The following is a 20,297-nucleotide window of genomic DNA, read 5'->3' as shown; positions in this document are numbered from 1 at the left end:
ATCGCGCTTCGCCTTTTGCGGCTTCACTCCATCGCGGATTTTATACGTAAGCGTATTTAAATATATATCGCGGATTTTTTGCTGGTTCACGGATTTCTGCGGACAATGGGTCTTTTAATTTCTGGTACATGCTTCCTCAGTTGGTTTGCCCAGTTGATTTCATACAAGGGACTATTGGCAGATGGCTGAGAAGCTAGATTGCTTACTTTCTCTCTCTCTTGCGCTGACTTTCTCTGATCCTGACGTATGGGGATTGAGCAGGGGGGCTGTTCGCACACCTAGACGATACGGACGCTCGTCTAAAAATGCTGAAAGATTATTTTCACGTTGCTATCTTTTGTGCAGCTGCTTCCTGAAACGACATGCTGCATAGTGCTTCGCATACTTAAAAGCTCGAAGGGCACGTATTGATTTTTGACTGAAAAACAAACACTCTCTCCCTCTCAGAGGGTGTGTGAGCTGCCGCTTTCAACAGCTTTGTGCCGCGGTGCTTCGCATACTTAAAAGCCAAACAGCCCTTTTGATTTGTTTGCTACAGATTGTTTTTCTCTATCTATGTGACATTCTGTGCTCCTGACACGCACTCCTTTGAAGAGGAAGATATGTTTGCATTCTTTTAATTGTGAGACAGAACTGTCATCTCTGTCTTGTCATGGAGCACAGTTTAAACTTTTGAAAAAGAGACAAATGTTTGTTTGCAGTGTTTGAATAACGTTCCTGTCTCTCTACAACCTCCTGTGTTTCTGCGCAAATCTGTGAGCCAAGCATGACAATATAAAAATAACCATATAAACATATGGTTTCTACTTCACGGATTTTCTTATTTCGCGGGTGGCTCTGGAACGCAACCCCCGCAATGGAGGAGGGATTACTGTAAACATTATCAATTAAAATGGCTAACTGGTTAATGTGAACAAAGGCTAAGGAACACTAAACAATGATGAGCAGTCAACTGCAACGAACCATTTGCAATTTTAAATGTATTAATTTTAGTAATGCATTATACTCTAATACCCTTAAGCTTATAAAATATTAGCTAATTAACTGCATCTAAAATGTAGTAAGTTGCCATGGATAAAGGCATCAGTCAATAATAATAATATTATTACATCACTGGAGCTGCTCACTCTTGAACATGCTATATACAATTGTCCACGAGGAAAACATTCCTGCATTAGATCAGTTTCTGGTCTTCTGCTTTTGCTAGTGACTTGGCTTTTGTTGATGGTCACTGCAAAACACAATTTTACAGTGTTTTTTTTTTTTTAACTGAAACAGATAATCAGCAGGAATAAAGTGAACTTTGTCCATATTATTATCATTATTAGATGTTTATGATTTTCATTTGCTTACACTATTCACTCAAGTACAGTATTTCAATTCGTGTTTTTCATCAGTGGTTTGTATTCCAACAACATTTATTTATACAGCACATTTTCATACAAATAGTGTAGCTCAACGTGCTTTACAAGATGTCATAGAGAAAATTACATGAAAAAAAAAAGACTGGGCAATAATATTAAAAAATAAGTAACATGAAAAAGGTAAAGTCAGATGGCCAGGAAGAAAGATAAAACAAAAAAACTGCAGTTAGGCTGGAGAAAAAACAAAATCAGCAGGGGTTCCAAGGCCAAAGCACCACCCAGCCCACACTAGACCTTCTACCTAATATAAATGTTCTTAAATCAGTCATTCCCTGTTTAAAGTCTAAGGATGTGAATGTATTTACAAAGCAGCACTTGAAATGGATATACAGTACATACAGTTACTGCCAATACCCTATATGTTACACTGATGTATTAATGTGAAATGCAAAGAGCACATTAGAAATTTCAATGTGCTTCAACTTCAGCAAACTATACATTGGGTATTGCTGTGCTCATTTTGACATTTTGGATTTCAAAAATCTAAATATCTTATGGCAACACACATATTACTAAATGATCAATGACAAAAGTATCTTCCATCCATCCATTTTCTAACCCACTGAATCCGAACACAGGGTCACGGGGGTCTGCTGGAGCCAATCCCAGCCAACACAGGGCACAAGGCAGGAACCAATCCCAGGCAGGGTGCCAACCCACCACAGGACAAAAGTATCTTACAAAACCTTTATGGGAAGAAACCAAAATAAACACACACAACAGTAAATTACATACAGTAGACTACATACTTCAAATTATCTTTGTATATGGACAGATCATATTACCTGTGCCTCAACCTTCCACATGTCCAGTTATACCTTTTTCTTTGTACTTTCAACACACAGTACAGCAAGAATCAGGAAAGCAGCTCTTTTCTTTGTTGACATTTTGAGAAGCCTGTGGCCATCATGTCTTTTGAATGGGTAAAACTGCCTGTCGAAGCTATGTAAACGTACTGTATAGTCTGAGCACTCACATCTTGGCATGTCAATAGGACTGAACATACAGTTTGAGCACTTATACAACTGGCAACCCTTATCGTGCAGTATGAATAGCCATTTAAAATTGCACAATTTCTCCTTCCCAATCTGAACCTATTTTAACACTCCTTTTATTTATTTAACACCTCTTTCCTATATTCTTAATTGATCTAAAATATGGTTTCTCTGACTTTTTCTCTAATTCCAGACAGGCCACTTGCTCTTTAGGTCCTGTACTTAACATCAGTAGTGCAAATTTTGCAAAAATGCTTATTACATTAATAAATACATGATAAATCCATTCCTTCAGTCTAGTTCATTTCTTGAAAGAATCTTTCCAGTTCCAGGCTTCACCTTGACAGCAAGATTCTCTGTCAGGCAGTGTTCATGACATCTAAACAAATCCAAATCATATTATGTGGTATCATCTACTGTTAAATTCTGCTCCGTACTTGTAAAATTTTTATTTTTATACTGTATTGAGGATTTGTTCTGTTCTGTGTATTGTACTGTATTGTATTGACCCCCTTCTTTTTGACACCCACTGCACGCCCAACCTACCTGGAAAGGGGTCTCTTTTTGAACTGCCTTTCCCAAGGTTTCTTCCATTTTTTCCCTACAAGGGTTTTTTTGGGAGTTTTTTCCTTGTCAAGGCTGGGGTCTGTCAAGAGGCAGGGCTTGTTAAAGCCCACTGCGGCACTTCTTGTGTGATTTTGGGCTATACAAAAATAAATCGTATTGTATTGTATTGTATCCACCTTATATTCTCTCTCACATTTTGACATCAGTTCTGAAAAACGTTTCAGGGTTAGTGGAATATGCCTACTTCTAGATGTAGTCCTACTTTGTTAATACATGTATTCTTTTTGAGCTTGTATAAAGAATAATATAAGTTATTGAATTAACTTTTCTTCATTCTACAAATGCATTTAAGTGTTTTTTCTACTTGGGTCCTTTATCTAATAATAGCTTTATGCTGAAAACATAAAACCTAAAGTATAAAAAATAAACCTAAAATACATTTGCTAACATCTGTACTGTAATGCATTGGAAAGTGAACACCATGAAAGGTGCTACATAAAATATACATAAGGTAATTAGTGGGACATTGGCGGGCCTGAGGAAGAAAAGTAGTTTGTCAACATGTAACTGATGCCATATATGTGACTTGTTCCGCTGGTTTCCAAATTAATTATTGCTGCTACTTGCTATGCACTGCTTTTGCTCAAGTGATCCAAGCAGTTTACATTTACACTTACTGACTTAGCAGACACTGCTACCCAAAGCAAGTAACAAAGGAGACCAGCCTAATCGACTGAACATCAGTCTGCAGACTGTTTTCAAACAAGTGTTGTTACAGAGCAGGTTACAAAATTGACTATTACACATGAAGAACTCTTAAACACAATGCTAGTTATCCTATACTTAGCTACTAAGAATCTAGCATCAAACCCATTATCAAACAGATATCAGGGAAAAAAATAACACTAGTCTACTGAATGTAGTAGTGATTTTTCCCTATTTTGCGTATTTAGCTAATAGCTTTTGTTGCATAGGTAAGTGGCAAATTCTGAAATGTGGGCAACTAACTCGTTAATGGCTGCGACCTTGACTGCCTTGACTAACTCCTGATCTTGTTTTTAAACATCCCACGATTTGGGGCTGCAATATTCTGTGACTCCTGAATGCTGGTGTGGTTTTCAGTAGTGCATGCATTTGAGGATGTGTAATACGAGTTGGGTGTGCTGCTCCAGAAATCTGATTGCAATTTCCAAAATACATCAGTGATAGATAGCTAAAAAATGTTATTCAATAACTACTTGCCAATTTTTTTTTTTTTTTTTTTACACTCAGCCACTCTGACCATCACAACCTTTTCTCTAATTGGCTAACTACAGTATCTCTCTCACTCCTTCGTCACCTAATAGCTAGTGTGCGGTGAGTGTACAGGAGGAAAATGCCTGCCATCACATCACTTAGGTGGATGTTGGACATTGGTGGTGGTTGAAGTGGCACCCCATTGTCAATCTAAACTGCTCTGAGTGTCTAGAAAAGCATTATATAAAAGTAACTGTATGTCCATCTATCTATCTGTCTGTCTGTCAGTTTGAGATTTTTCTTATTCCTTTTTTATCTGTATACAAAAACATTAGTACTGAATATCTAAATTACATCCTATGTTGGTTAAAATATTTAAGACAATGTAATCTCAATAAAGGAATACAACATTACTCTGGTTAAGTGTTCTCAGCAAAAATAAAGATTAAGGTACCTTCGAGATGAAGATTGTATTGATCTTCGGATTGTGTTTGAAGTTCTGCAGAATCTGCATTCTCTCTCCTTGTGAAGTGGGCCCATAAATATATGGTCTGAAGGAAGAAATCCAGAATTAGCTACAGAACCTTATTCACCTATTTTGTATTAATAAGACTATATAATAATTAGTAACAGGCAAAATAATCAATGCAAGAAAAATGTTGAAGCATAGAAGTCCTCTCTTTTAAAAAGTTAAACTTGACAGAGTACAGGACAAAAAACTGCTGTATACACTGTACATAAAGTATTATGATACAGAATCAAAGTGAAAAGGCAATGGTGCTGAAAATGCAGTGAGCACAATTGATTGGCGAGTCTATGATCTTTGAATCCAAAAACTGACATAAACAATTGTGTGTTTATTGGTACACTAGAACCCATACTACCAAGGGTAATGTAGACAGATGCTAGCTCGTATAGCTGAAAACTCGGATAAAACAGATGGCCCCAGTAGCGGCACCACTCACAGTGGTCAGAGACTGTGCAGCTGACTGATAGAGCACTCCATTTTGCTCATGCCTCAGAGCTCTCGCCTCTGAGCCATGGACCGCATGTTCACAACTCAGCACAGTGCAAATCTTAAGAAACGAGAGGCTTTGTGGAATGAGTCTACAGCAGTTGAATTAGCGATAAGGGTGGGACTGGCACTGTGGATTGGTGGAGTGTAGTGTCAACACTGTGCAGAGGAGGTGGGGGCTAACAGAGAGAGAGGTCAACTGACATTACAAGGGAGAGACTGCTCACAGAGGTCAGACAGGCTGTGTGTGACTGGCAGATGGATCTCTCCATTTAATTCGTGCCACAAAGCACTTGCCTCAGAGCAAGAGCATATGGGTTTGCAGTTCCCATCAGCGCTTTGAAATGCATAAACACAAAACTCCTAAATGAACAAAACAGTACAGCATGTGTACACAGTCAACGCTGGCGACACACGGACAACAGCCAACAGAAAGGTGAGCAAGTTAAGCTCACATTCCCACAGTCACCAGCTCCTCGACCCCTCACCTGACACAGCTGATGTAAAAAAAAGTATAGTATTTACACACTCTGTATAGTATTCACGGCAAAATGTTTATTAATTATAAGAAAAAGTATATTACACTTACAGGTACATGCAGAACCTCAGTAAATCGGGCACAGATAAGCAATGTTCTACTGTACTTTATGTAAAAAATGTGCCTGAATTCAGTTATTGAGCAAACCAGGCCTAAAGAACAAAATTTGTGTTGCCTTTCTAAATAATAATCCTAGTGAGTGAGACATTGTGTGCAACATAGGAGTTGCAGTGGCCTGGGACCCATAACAAAAAATTACATAATTATGATACATTAGTAAATTATGACACAGTTGCTTTTTCTATATTTCAACTTATTACTTAACAGAAAGGAAAACTTGAAATCACACCCTTATAAACAAAAATGTTTCACACTATTATACCTACTAAGAAAAACCCTTTACTTAACTTGATGTCCATTAATATTTTATTTATAGGCTAGTGGAAATAAGAAACAAAATGCAATTTCGAACTTTGCTGCTAAAATAAAAATACACAAATGAAATAACACGAAAACAAAAACATCTGCAGTAACTAAAAAAAGTCATTTTGCAGTCCATCAGTATCTTCTGTGATTGCATCTTATAGCCACCACTGCTTGAATTCTCTGGCACACAAAGCCAACGAGAAACCAAACTGGCACTTATGAGATAGTATCTCATTTCTACAAAAGGCACTGATGAAGCTGCAGGGAGGCTCCAAAGGTGCTCTAGGAGTTATGGTCAGGCAGAGAAGGCAGCAGTTCTACACCAGTATCCATTTCTAACACAAAAGCAGCGAGTGACCTGGCACTGCCGGTTCGAATCCCCATCACTGCCAAAAAAGAGATTTTACTCCGCTGGGACCTTGAGCAAGACCCATAACCTGGAATTGCTCTAGGGGCGCTGTACAATGGCCGACCCTACGCTCTGACCCCACGGGGTATGCGAAAACTAACCAATTCCTAATACAAGAAATTGTATAAGGCGAAAAAAAAAAAAATGTGTAGGTGGTGTGAGCAGAGACCCTGTGTGACGCCCCATGTGCTGGCACCTCTGCACACACTCAGTTCTGGGTGTCTGTAACGTAAACGAATGGATCATCAGTGGTGTATTTGGAGGCAAAGAAACAAAAATATTCAAAAGAAAACAAATCTTTATTAAAGTGCCAGTAAGAAAAACAAAAAAAAAATTCCAGCATCATGTACTTTAATTAGATGCAGTCTTCTGCAGTGACACTGTTTGAATATAAATACAACAATAAACAAAAATAAGTGAAGGTGGATCTGTACAGTATTTATTTGGCTCAAAAATGACGGTGATGAAAAAAGGTAAACAAGACAACATGATTAGACAACTTTTCTTCTTCCTCCTTCTCCTAGGACAAAAATCAAGAGGACAGAACAACATACATACAAAATACAGCACAAACACAATATACAGAAAAGTCAGTGAAAAAAAAAAAAAATCAGTTCTGTGTAAAGGAATGTTAGAAAAGGATCGCTCTATCACAATCGCTCAGCTACCTTCTCTCTCCTACGCCAGCTGCTAAAAAGACAACCCTTGCTGGGTACTTCTCAGCTTTTTCTGCAGAGCCAAACTACCTGGCCAATCATTAACTGTGGCCTGACACCAACCTGTCAGTGACACCGCTTGTGACCTTCCATCCCCTATAGCTTCAGTCTAGGCAGAAGTCTCCCTATATTTTGGGCATCTCATTTGCACACATTTGCATGTGTGGCTGCAAGCACACTCACTCTCACATGCACACACTTCTTTTATTTTTTTTCCCCTCTTTCTTCAGGACTTACAATTTTAAGGATCCTCTGCATGTCCGGCTTACGTGCCTCACTTTTCAGCCAGTAACTCCTGTGGCCACACAAATGTCCTTCCCTAGTATGACAGGTATTAAAACCAGGATGTCGGGGCTCGTGTATTAATGTGGATGACAGGCCTCCTCACCCACGTCAAAACTGCCAACAACGTTTCCACCCGTGGTGTGGGGTGTACACCACCAAAGCCGTTTGCTCCCGAAACCTACTCACTTTCCCTGGAGGTAAGTGCTCTAAAAATCAAATAACTAACCTATACAAAGATCAAACTGCTCTAGATAGTTATTAGTCTCCCAAAGTCCTGTGATACAGCCTATTACATCTTGCCTTACTCAAGGCCATGAAGTCTGTCTCTTACTGTCCCATCACTGATATGGATCTTTTGTCTGTCTACAGTATTGGCAGCAATATGGGTGTATGATTGGAGAGCATGGTCTCAGAAGGGCTTGACTGATGAATCAGTCTGGCGCTGGAATAGTCACTTAAGGGCAACCAGGTCTTGGATGGTTATCTGCCCCGCCAGGAAACCTTATTTGCAGTCAGGACACAATGCACCTGTCTTCCTACAGCATGGCAAAAACCTTCTACCTCACTTCAACTTACTTTAGAGACAATAGGAAATGAACAGAATACTGTCTAAGTGTGGCCTTTGTCTTGCTATGATCTAAATGACTTTGAAAAATTGAGATTATCAAGTTTTTTTTCCATAGGAACTTTGTTGTGTAAAGGAGAACTTAATAAGCTTTCATATATTTCGCAAGCTGCAGTGCTTCACTATTAAAATTGCATTGACTTTTTTTAGAAGGCTAAAATAACCATTTTGTGAATGCACAAGCTATAACTGTTTCACATTCTAGAAATATCCTTTTTTCCCCATCTGTATACATTTCACATATCTTAGTATAAAGGCTGGAAATACTCAGTTATTGTACTCGGCACACATTGGAATATCATTTAACAGTTTTGTTTTCTTTTTACTTGTTGCAGCTCATCAATTTCACCAATTAATACTTGTGAACACCACAGGCAAATTTGATGAGCAATTTCACTCAGTTTCTTACTCAAAACATTTACATACAGTAATTCTTTGTACTCAACAGGACAAATGAGACCTGGAGGTGACAGACAGGTAAAGTGTGTAGTGGGCTGAGTACTAAGAATTGATCAGGCCAAACCAAATGTGCAACTTAAATTTGTAAAGAGCAGTAATCATCTATGTAACAGTCCTAACGTTAGCAGTTTACAATCAATAGGCCTGTGAATAGAATGTGTTTGTTATGCATATATAAAAAAGACAGTAATCATCTATGTAACAGTCCTAACGTTAGCAGTTTACAATCAATAGGACTGTGAATAGAATGTGTTTGTTATGCATATATAAATTAAACGTACTGCTTCCAATTTACTTAGTGTAGGTGGTGCAAGCAAAAAAAATTTTAAAAAAGCTTATCTTCTGTGTATTCCAATAGTTCACTGATTTGCTCCCCCCTTCCAAAACAAACCGTATACTTTTCTACTTATTAGTCTTTTTTTTTTTTTTTTTTTTTTAATTGTATTCATTTTACTGAAATCATTCCATACAAATAGATCAATTTTTACAATAAATAGGATTGAAAACAAATCAACCCCCACCCCTGAGAAAGAGAGCATGGCCAATGGAATAAAGCTTAAAGCTAGTAAAAATAAATAAATTGATGAGTTTAATAGGCGGATAAAGGAAGAGAATCTACTTCTTCAGTGCTTTAAGAGCTTATTCTAAAATATTATGGATTAGATCCTGCCAGGTTTTGAAAACGTTCTGCACAGATCCTCTAACTGAGAATTAGATTTTTTTCCAATTTCAAATAATATAAAACATCAGTTACCCACTGACTTAAAAGAGGAGAGTTAGGATTCTTCCAGTTTAGCAAATAAGTCTGCATGCCAATAGTGTAGTAAAGGCAACCACAGTTTGTCCTTCTCCACTTTAAGCCCATCTGGAAGAACACCAAATACAGCTGTTAATGGGTTAGGAGGGATTGTGGCACCAAGGCTGTCTGAAAGTCACTTCAAAATTTTGGTCCAGAATGATGTTAATTTGGTGCAGGCCCAAAACATGTGACCCAGTGAGGCTGGGACTTCATTGCAGCATTCGCAGGTTGGATCTTGCCCTGGAAACATTTTGGACACTTTTAAGCGAGACAGATGTGCTCAATATATAATTTTGAGTTGAATAATTTAATGCTTTGTGCATATGGAGCTCGAATGAATTATTTGCATTGCTACCTTCCACTCCTTTTCTGATATGTTGAGTGAGAGATCCTTTTCCCATTGTCCTCTTGGATCTTTGAAAGAGAGGAACTGTACAATAATTTTACATATTACAGAAATACTGTCTGAGTCCTTGAAACTGAGCAATATTTTTTCTAGCATAGAGGAAGGTGGGAGATGGGGAAAATCGGGCAGGTTCTGTTTAACAAAGTTTCTAATTTGAAGATAGTGAAAGAAATGTGTTGCTGGAAAATTAAATTTGGAATATAATTGTTCATAGGATGCAAAGATGTTGTCTATATAAAGATCTCTAAACAATTTAATCCCAAATGTTTTCCAGATATTAAAGACTGCATATGTTTGCAAGGGTTGAAAAAGGTGGTTCTCTTGCAGAGGTGCCACAGATAAAAGATTCTCCATCTTAAAATGCTTTCTACAGTGGTTCCATGTTCTGAGTGAGTGAAGCACAATTGGGTTATTAGTATATTGGTGATAACTTGCATTTACTGGGGAACAAAGCAGGGAATATAAAGAAGTACTGCAGGATTTTATTTCTATTGCGGACCACACCTGTGTATGTTCATCTATTTGTGTCCAGGTTTTTATAGTTTGTATGATTGCTGTCCAGTAATAAAACGGAAAGGTAGGAAGAACCATGCCACCTTCTGCCTTAGGTCTTTGTAGAGTCGCTCTTTGGATATATGGATGTTTTAAGTTCCAAATAAATGAGGTTATGGTTGAATCTAATTGCTTAAAGAATGATTTATTGATGTGTATTGGAATGTTTTAAAATAAAAAGAGAAGCTTAGGAAGGATATTCATCTTAACAACGTTAATTCTTCCAGCTAGTGTGAGATGAAGGGTTGACCATCTATGCAAGTCTTGCTTAATTTATTCCATACAGACGGCGAAATTTTGTTGATAAAGAGCTTTAAGTTTACTTGTGATGTTTACCCCTAGGTATTTAAACTGATCTGCAATAATAAAAGGGAAGGTGTCCAATCTAATATTGTATGCTTGAGAATTCACTGGAAAGAGCACACTTTTATTCAAATTAATTCTGTTAAGTCTTCAGGCACAGTATTTTGTGGATCTGATGTATACAAAACTATATAATCTACATACAGAGAAATTTTCTGTTCAAGTCCTTCTCTGATAATCCCCTTTATCTGATAAGCATTTCGACAGTGAACTGCCAGTGGTTCAATGGTGATTGCTAATATCAGTGGTGACAAGGGGCATCCTTATCTGGTACCACGTTCTAGTTTAAAGTAGTCTGAACAAATGTTAATACAAACTGAAGCTTCTGGATTTGTATACAGTAGTTTGATCCATGCAAAAATGTCTTTTAACAGTACACTTATAATTGCATCTCTTGCTAATATTCTCCATAGTGAATTCTTATATAAGGGACTCAATACCTGGCACCAGGTATTACAAAATTCATCTGAATGAAAATGAATCGAAAACTTTTAATTTTCAACTACATTTATGTCATAACTGCAGTCTTCAAAAAAAGATTCCACATGGTTGCACATTTATCAATTTCCGCCAAATGAGAAAATAGAAATGTCATATGAATTTTGTGGCCAAAAGGTACGAAAAAAAAATTGGTAAAAAAATAAGTGTGAATTATACAAAGCACTCAGGACAGCTGTCAAAATAATTACTAGAATTACAGACAGAAGACTAGCAATAGAGTAAATTGCATTAACAATTTGATAGTCAGGTAATGAGAGGTTTGAAAGATGAGGCAAAAAAAAGGGCTATGCACTTTTAATTCTGAAAGACATTTACAGATCGGTGTACTGAGACGTAATGAATTGGAAATGTCTCCTAACAAATAAAACATTTTTGAAAAACATGTTGAAACATTTTTTAAGAACTATCATGAATAAAAGAGATATACTTTAAACAATATTATGCAATAAATATCTCATCCAGTAAAATATTTCCAGTAAATAAAATAATGTGAACAAATATAATGTAATTATAATCATGCATGCCTTTGCAAGAAAAATAAAATTACTAAATAAATAAGATTAAACACTTTTATAAAAGTTTACATAAGGTTCTTACTTATTCAGACGAATGGCATATTCTTTCAGTGCAAAAACGTTATCAGCAAAAACAATTATCTTGTCATTTCGACGTTCATGAAAACGCACAAGGAATTGACAGGCTCGGAACTTGTTTGGATTCATAGTGTACAACAGGATGCGCTTCTTTGTTGAAATAGCCACATATTCACGGTAAAATTCAGGAGTCATAGGACACCAAACCTGTTGATAATAAAAGATTCTGAATGATTATTCTATTTTCTGCAAATATAACCCAGATATTATTTAACACTTTTTTCCTCTTATCTATCCAAGATCTGAATGCACATTTTCAAATCACCTGACAGGAAATAGAGAAAATAAACATCCTTTGGTCAGGTTTTCTCTTCCATTTTTTCAGTGCATTTAGAAAATGCTCCCCACACTCATTTATTCAGAACAAAATACAGTAATCCCTCCTCCATCACGGGGGTTGCGTTCCAGAGCCACCCGCGAAATAAGAAAATCAGCGAAGTAGAAACCATATGTTTATATAGTTATTTTTATATTGTCATGCTTGGGTCACAGATTTGCGCAGAAACACAGGAGGTTGTAGAGAGACAGGAACGTTATTCAAACACTGCAAACAAACATTTGTCTCTTTTTCAAAAGTTTAAACTGTGCTCCATGACAAGACAGAGATGACAGTTCCGTCTCACAATTAAAAGAATGCAAACATATCTTCCTCTTCAAAGGTGTCAGGAGCAGAGACTGTCATAAAGGCAGAGGAAAATCAATAGGGCTGTTTGGCTTTTAAGTATGCGAAGCACCGCGGCACAAAGCTGTTGAAGGCGGCAGCTCACACCCCCTCCGTCAAGAGCACAGAAAGAGAGAGAGAAACAGAGAAAAACAAGCAAGCAAAAATCAATACGTGCCCTTCGAGCTTTTAAGTATGCGAAGCACCGTGCAGCATGTCGTTTCAGGAAGCAGCTGCACAAAAGATAGCAACGTGAAGATAATCTTTCAGCATTTTTAGACGAGCGTCCGTATCGTCTAGGTGTGCAAACAGCCCCCCTGCTCAATCCCCCTACGTCAGGATCAGAGAAAGTCAGCGCAAGAGAAAGAGAAAAGTAAGCTGGGTAGCTTCTCAGCCATCTGCCAATAGCGTCCCTTGTATGAAATCAACTGGGCAAACCAACTGAGGAAGCATGTACCAGAAATTAAAAGACCCATTGTCCGCAGAAATCCACGAAGCAGCGAAAAATCCGCGATATATATTTAAATATGCTTACATATAAAATCCGCGATGGAGTGAAGCCGCGAAAGGCGATATAGAGAGGGATTACTGTAGTATAGAATAAAGGAAGTATGTATAGTAGAAATAATAGACTATGCAAAAAGAAAGAAGTACTATTATACAAAATATACTAAGGAGACATACCTGTCTCCAGCAACTCTAGTTATATTTAAACTCTCAGTTAACCTACCTTGGTGTTAGAGCCCAAGTGTTACTCAACAACGGGATAGGCGCATCTTGCATAATCGTCAGGCCCAAGCTTTACCCGGCAATGGTGTAGACATGTCTTCTCCTAGCCTCATAGTGGCGTCTCATAAGAAATGCTTCTCGTCAGCAGTGATGACGAGATGAATGTCTTCAGGCAGTGAAACCGAAACGGTCAGTGAAACTGAAAGGAATTCTGGTGAATCTGAAAAGTAATGAGAGTGTCACTCGCCACAAGTGCAGTGCGATGTTCAAATTATTATTCATAATTATTACTACTTATATCATTATTATAATTTCTACACTTCTGTCTTTGTACTTTTAGTGTTTTGCATGTTTCTTACAGTAGAAAGATGAGATTTAATTAAAATATAACTTTTCAAGCCAAAAAACTTTTTTGAGAAAAACACTAAGGAGGGTTAAACTATAAAATTAAAAAACAAGACACAAAAAAATATGATGTGTTTAATATGGAATTATAGATAAGAAAACACTTGTTCACTCACCTCTGCGCATGCACCTTAGCAATGTAGCCACTGTTCTGCAGCTCCATCCAGTTGGCTTCATATAACTTCGGCCCAATCAGGAAATTCAGATCAACAATCTTATCATCTTCACGTACAAGAAGTAGCAGTTAACCCCAGTTTACACATGAGCTTGAACGATGGTAAGCACTCTTCTGAACATTTTTGGCTGTCCCCAAAAAAAAAAAAAGGTTTTACTGGCCTATACAGTGACATTGTTGTCCTCAGCTTAAAACCGAGGATTGGAAATAAATTAATTACAGACTTAAATAGCTGAAAGGAGATGCATAACACAACCATACATTTCTTTTCTTGTAATAATATACCTCCCCATTATAAATGTTTCTTCATTACGTTCAAGGTAGTGCAATTTAAGTGGAGTGCTAGAAAAAATCCTGCAAGTTTAAAATTACTTTGCAGTCGAGTGAGTTTGCCTTTGTAACAGGTATCAGCTGCATATCACAGAATTGCTTAGGGTGATGGTCATTTGAATGTTGCAATCTCAAAAAAAGCAGTACACTGGCATTCTTCTGGGTGAGACCCATTCTTTTTCATATTATCCAACACCTTCTTCAAACATTTTACTTTGTGTTGTGCCCATAACCTGTACTCAATATCATTTTAGAGGAACTTCCCTACTTTCTCTAAAAACCAACCCCACTGCATATTTCGAAACTTACACTTAATACATCAACATTCTGCACTCCTTCCAACACATTCTACATACTGTACAAATGTTGCACTTGCCCACTGTAGACTATTCTTCACACCACAACATCCTCTCTGACAATCCATGCATAATATTGAGTTTCTGCCAACATCTTTACGGCACACACCATACAGTCATGCACTTACCTCTTCTACATCTCCTAGCTTTGTCTCCCAACCATCACCCCAGTCTTTTTTGTTATACACCTGAGGCCTGTAATTTCCAAAATAGCTTTCCATTTCATTATTTCTTCAGCTAATTTGGTTTATTTTTTTGGTCTTCAACGTGAGAATATTGGTGTAGAATAAACTCTTATGGCCATTCTTCACATGACCCTCTATGGTCACTACTTTCATCATCATCATGAAAAATCAACTGACTAGGAAACGGATGCCTGGTGCAGCAACACACCTTCACCTCAAAATTGTCACCATTCCAGATTTCTGGTCTTGACCACTGTTAGTGCTTCCCCTCGTACATGGATATCACTGCAGATATAACCATTTGTCTGCATTTAATATTGCAGTTTCTTTCCCTTTGTCTGATTCTTTTCCTGCATTTTCAGAAAACAAAGATTGCATGTGCTGTTCCTTCTCAGGAATGTAACTAATACTACATTTCCACAATTTTCATTGGAGTCTAAAGTCTTTTCTTTAGCTCTCTCTACATCACCTTCATTACCTGCTCCAAAAGCCTGACTGTTCAATATGACCCACACTCCACTGGATCACCACTTTTTTTTGTATGTCTATACATGCAAGTAAACACACACCTTTTAAATCTTTAGGAATCCTCCCCTCACAAAACCCATATTAAACAGTCTGTCAGCCATTAAACTTCCCCTCAACATATCCAACAACACTCTAGTAGTGTCCTCTGCTTTACTGATCTTTATCTTTAGCAGTACTTTTGCAATTCTCTCTTCTGAAAACCTACCGCTCAGTACTTCTACTTTGTCACAATAAACATCATTATCCCAAGATATTCTCCTTCATGCATTTCTCTCATGTAGCCTTAATGCCCTTTACTATCCTCTTCTGCATTTTTCAAGCTAGTACCTGTCTTCCCCCCCCCCTTCCCCCCACCCCGCCCCACCCCCCCCCATCTACACAATCCTGAATGCATTTCACTTTGTTTTCCATTCTACAGCTCACTTTCAAATTTCCATCTCTTTGCTTCTTGTTTTCCCCACAACAGCCTTTCTGGCAACCTGCTTTGCCTATTTCGACCGCCCTCTCCTTAACCTGAATGGTTTGTGCCATTTCTTTACACCCAACTCCCACTTTCCTTAATTGTCATCTCTATTCATATATTCCCATTATTATGTTACCTTGTGTCTTTATGGTCCTTTCATTTACCCACAGATATTTAATCAAGGTTTTGTAAAATATGAAATTCCACCAACACTTTAAATATATATTGTATATGTATTCTACTCATAATATTAGGCACAAAGAACTTATGTGAATGGCGGTTCTATGGAGTTCCTAATTCAGTTATTTTTCTCAGGGATATTACAGGTACTGGAAAACTGTTGCTCATATTTTGCTCCACTGACCACTGTGGTGTATCTCTATAACATGGTAACAAAATAATAATCAGTACTTGTGCTACTGAATTTTTGCATGTATACATCACTAAATCACATTTAATGAATAAAAATCATTGCTGTTCAATGAACTTGGATGTACCCTTTATCAACATTTGTTTTGGATACAAAAACCCTTTAGCAAGTTTTGTGAACCAAAGTTTACTTCCTTCATGCAGGAATAGATACAGTGCATCCGGAAAAGTATTATAGCGCATCACCTTTTTCCACATTTTGTTATGTTACAGCCTTATTCCAAAAATGGATTAATAAATTCATTTTTTTTCCCTCAGAATTCTACACACAACACCCCCATAATGACAATGTGAAAAAAAGTTCTACTTGAGGTTTTTGCAATTTATTAAAAATAAAAAAATTGAGAAAGCACATGTACATACGTATTCACAGCTTTGCCATGAAGCTCAAAATTGAGCTCGGGTGCATCCTGTTTCCCCTGATCAATCCTTGAGATGTTTCTGCAGCTTAATTGGAGTCCACCTGTGGTAAATTCAGTTGACTGGACATGATTTGGAAAGGCACACACCTGTCTATATCACCTGTCCCATATAAGGTCCCCACAGTTGACGTTTCATGTCAGAGCACAAACCAAGCATGAAGTCAAAGGAAATTGTCTCTAGACCTCCAGAAGGACAACCATCTCTGCAGCAATCCACAATCAGGCCTGCATGGTAGAGTGGCCAGACGGAAGCCACTCCTTAGTAAAAGGCACATGGCAAGCCCGCCTGGAGTTTGCCAAAAGGCACCTGAAGGACTCTCAGACCACGAGAAAGAAAATTCTCTGGTCTAATGAGACAAAGACTTGAACTCTTTGGTGTGAATGCCAGGCGTCACATTTGGGGAGGAAACCAGGCACCCCACTCATCACCCAAGCCCAATACCATCCCTACAGTGAAGCATGGTGGTGGCAGCATCATGCTGTGGGGATGTTTTCAGCAGCAGGGGACTGGGAGATTTAGTCAGGATAAAGGGAAAGATGACTGCAGCAATATACAGAGACATCCTGGATGAAAACCTGCTCCAGAGCGCTCTTGACCTCAGACTGGGGTGTGCGGTTCATCTTTGAGCAGGACAACGACCCTAAGCACACAGCCAAGATATCAAAGGAGTGGCTTTCAGGACAACTCTGTGAATGTCCCTGAGTGGCCCAGCCAGAGCCCAGACTTGAATCCGATTGAACATCTCTGGAGAGATCTTAAAATGGCTGTGCACCGACGCTTCCCATCCAGCCTGATGGAGCTTGAGAGGTGCTGCAAAGAGGAATGGGCGAAACTGGCCAAGGATAGGTGTGCCAAGCTTGTGGCATCATATTCAAAAAGACTTGAGGCTGTAATTGCTGCCAAAGGTGCATCGACAAAGTATTGAGCAAAGGCTGTGAATACTTATGTACATGTGATTTCTCAGTTTTTTTATTTTTAATAAATTTGCAAAAACCTCAAGTAAACTTTTTCACGTAGTCATTATGGGGAGTTGTGTGTAGAATTCTGAGGGAAAAAAATGAATTTAATCCATTTTGGAATAAGGCTGTACATAACAAAATGTGGAAAAAGTGATGCGCTGTGAATAACTTCCGGATGCACTGTATAAATCAGAACAAAATGTCAAAAAATAAGTTGCAAAGTTCAAGAATCAAATGGCAAAGGAAAATGTACGTGTCAAAAGAAGAAAAAAAAAAAAGATTCTGTTCCAGCACCAGATCAAGACCTCGCTCTCAACTTAGCTTTATCTTCTGCCCTGTAAAGCAGAGACCCCGTTGCCTAGTATGTGGCCATGGCATAAACTGAAGCAATCCATTTTATTCTAAGATGCAACAAAGTGCTGGAGTGGAAGACTTGTCTTTATTGGAGATAAGAGAGGGTGGACATATAGTCCAAAAACCTTACTAAGGAATAGCAAGTGCATGAACAAGAGAGAGACTAGAAGTAAAAGCCACATGTTTGTCTGGCTAAAGACAGGAGTTGACTGATTACCAGCTGACCACCAGATGTAAACTTGATGCTAGGCAAAAGAGGATACTGTGAGTCAAACTTCCAAGAGAAAACTGCAGTACTGCCCACCCAAGGAGAAGAAGTAGGAGTGTGAAATATTTATGTCTACGATAATAATCTTAATTGTTGTTTTAACAATGTGCGAGCTGAAATTACCAAGTATGTGTCTCACTTTGCAAAAGACAATCAAAAACACGCCTTGAGAGTCCATGCATTCACTGCCTCATGTAGCCTAACAGCTTAGACTACTGTGCACACAGAAAGCGAGCACATAGGCGTGCATGTCAGCGCACCACAACTTAAGGTAGTGTAGCTGCCAAAAAATGAGTGAACCAACAGCTTCCGGGGATAAATAGCCCCACAATCTACTTCTTTAGATGTATTTGCAAGATGTGGATCATCCTCACTCACATGGAGGTGGTTTGGCTTTGAAAAGACAGATGATGCTCCAAAGATGGAAATCTGCAAAATATGTCAAAATCGACTAGCCATTAAAGACAGCTCAATAACTAACTTGTGTCACTCCGAAAAAACCACCACACAAAATATGAAGAACACAAAAAGCTTTAGTAGTGGAATCATTCTGAAAAAAAAAAAAAAAATACAACAGGAAAAGCAACAGATGGTATGAAATAACAACACACCATCACCAATTACATTACAAAAGATATGGTGAGAATTCAAATGGTTGAGAGGGTTGGTTTCAAATAACTTTTGACCCAAGATTGACTGAAATATTTTCAGGAATACAGTATAACAGCTCTACCTAATAGTATGATTCATGTTGACAAACTCTGATGCATAAACTGCAGAAGGTTTCACATGTTACCAACGCAACGGATTTATGGTCAAGCCGCCGAACGTCTGAAGCCATACCTCTCCTTGACAGAACATTTTATCGACGAAACCTGGCAACTGCAAACCTACTTATTGTAGACATCCTACTTCCCAGAAGACCACACAAGTGACATCATTGCACAAGGTCTGAAAGCTGCTCTGGCATTATGGTCGATGCAAGAAGATCACATGGTTTTATTGACAACAAACAAAAGAGGCTTCCTTGTTTTGAACATAGGCTTCATTATTGCAATTGCTGAGTAATTTGGGTTCCTCTATAAAATCTAGTACAGAGCTCCAGCACAAAAAAAAAAAATCTCTTTGGAGAAATTATTAATCCATTCACAAATTACATAATTCGTTCCAATGGATAATTTTTATATCCGTAAGATGCATGTGCCTATCAGGCGACCTTCATAAAACAATTCTCAGTGTTATGGCAGAGAGCGGTGCAAATACTAAAACTATTAAGCTTAACTTTAGTAGGGGCAAATTTAGAACAAAGTCTAAAAGGAATAAGCTGGGATTTAAGTGTGGAGAAAGTCAAGGAGCATTGGAGCAGGTTTAAAAATATGTTAAATGTGATGCAGGACAGATTCATCAAAAAAACCTGGAATTAGTTTAAAAAAAAATCTGCAGTAGGGTAAATGAGATAAAAAGGAATAAATAGCCGTATAAGGCATATAGGACTAGTAACTAAAATGCCTATTGTTGGGACATATGATAGCATGGACACCAACCATTAAGAAGGGTAATTAGGGAAGCTAAAAGGCAGTTATAGAAAAATATTGCATCTAAGGCGAAAGATGTATTTTAGTAGTAAAAGAACAATCAAGAATAACAGGAAAGTAAAGGGAAAACAAAATACACAGACAGTGAAATAGCACATTTTCTAAATTTCCATTTTTTCTAAAGTTCTCAACATGTGAGTAAATGGATTACCTCCAGCAGTAACAGTGACTACTAAGAAGGTACTGAGTAGTTTGCAAATTGTAACGGCTAGAAGGACCTGCATGCTTTAAATAGGCTGAAATCTAACAAGCTATCCTTGAGCAGCTAAGGGGGCTAGTGAATACATATAAACCCTTGATGCATGCCTTTTAGAAAGTCACTGGACACTAGTGAAATTCCTAAAGACTAGAAATGGCAAATATGATTCCATTACATAAAAAGGGTGATCAGGCAGATCCAACTATAGGCCGGTAAGCTTAACATGCATTACAGGTAAATTAATGGAAAGAATGAAGGAAAAAACTATG

The 20,297-nt window shown here is 38.0% G+C and overlaps 1 protein-coding gene across 1 annotated transcript in view; it reads right to left on the bottom strand.

The window, feature by feature from the left end:
- ercc3 (excision repair cross-complementation group 3) overlaps nt 1-20,297 on the bottom strand; it is a 77,133-nt gene that overhangs the window by 19,052 nt on the left and 37,784 nt on the right. The window contains 5 exon segments of the mRNA XM_051931251.1: nt 4,677-4,773; nt 11,914-12,116; nt 13,877-13,999; nt 14,001-14,024; nt 14,026-14,066. Of these exon segments, the coding sequence (XP_051787211.1) occupies nt 4,677-4,773; nt 11,914-12,116; nt 13,877-13,999; nt 14,001-14,024; nt 14,026-14,066 (488 nt within the window).

Source organism: Erpetoichthys calabaricus, chromosome 8 (genome assembly GCF_900747795.2).
Source record: "Erpetoichthys calabaricus chromosome 8, fErpCal1.3, whole genome shotgun sequence".
Taxonomy (NCBI): domain Eukaryota; kingdom Metazoa; phylum Chordata; class Cladistia; order Polypteriformes; family Polypteridae; genus Erpetoichthys; species Erpetoichthys calabaricus.
Note: the sequence above shows the minus strand (reverse complement) of the source record. Positions and strands in the feature narration are given on the sequence as shown.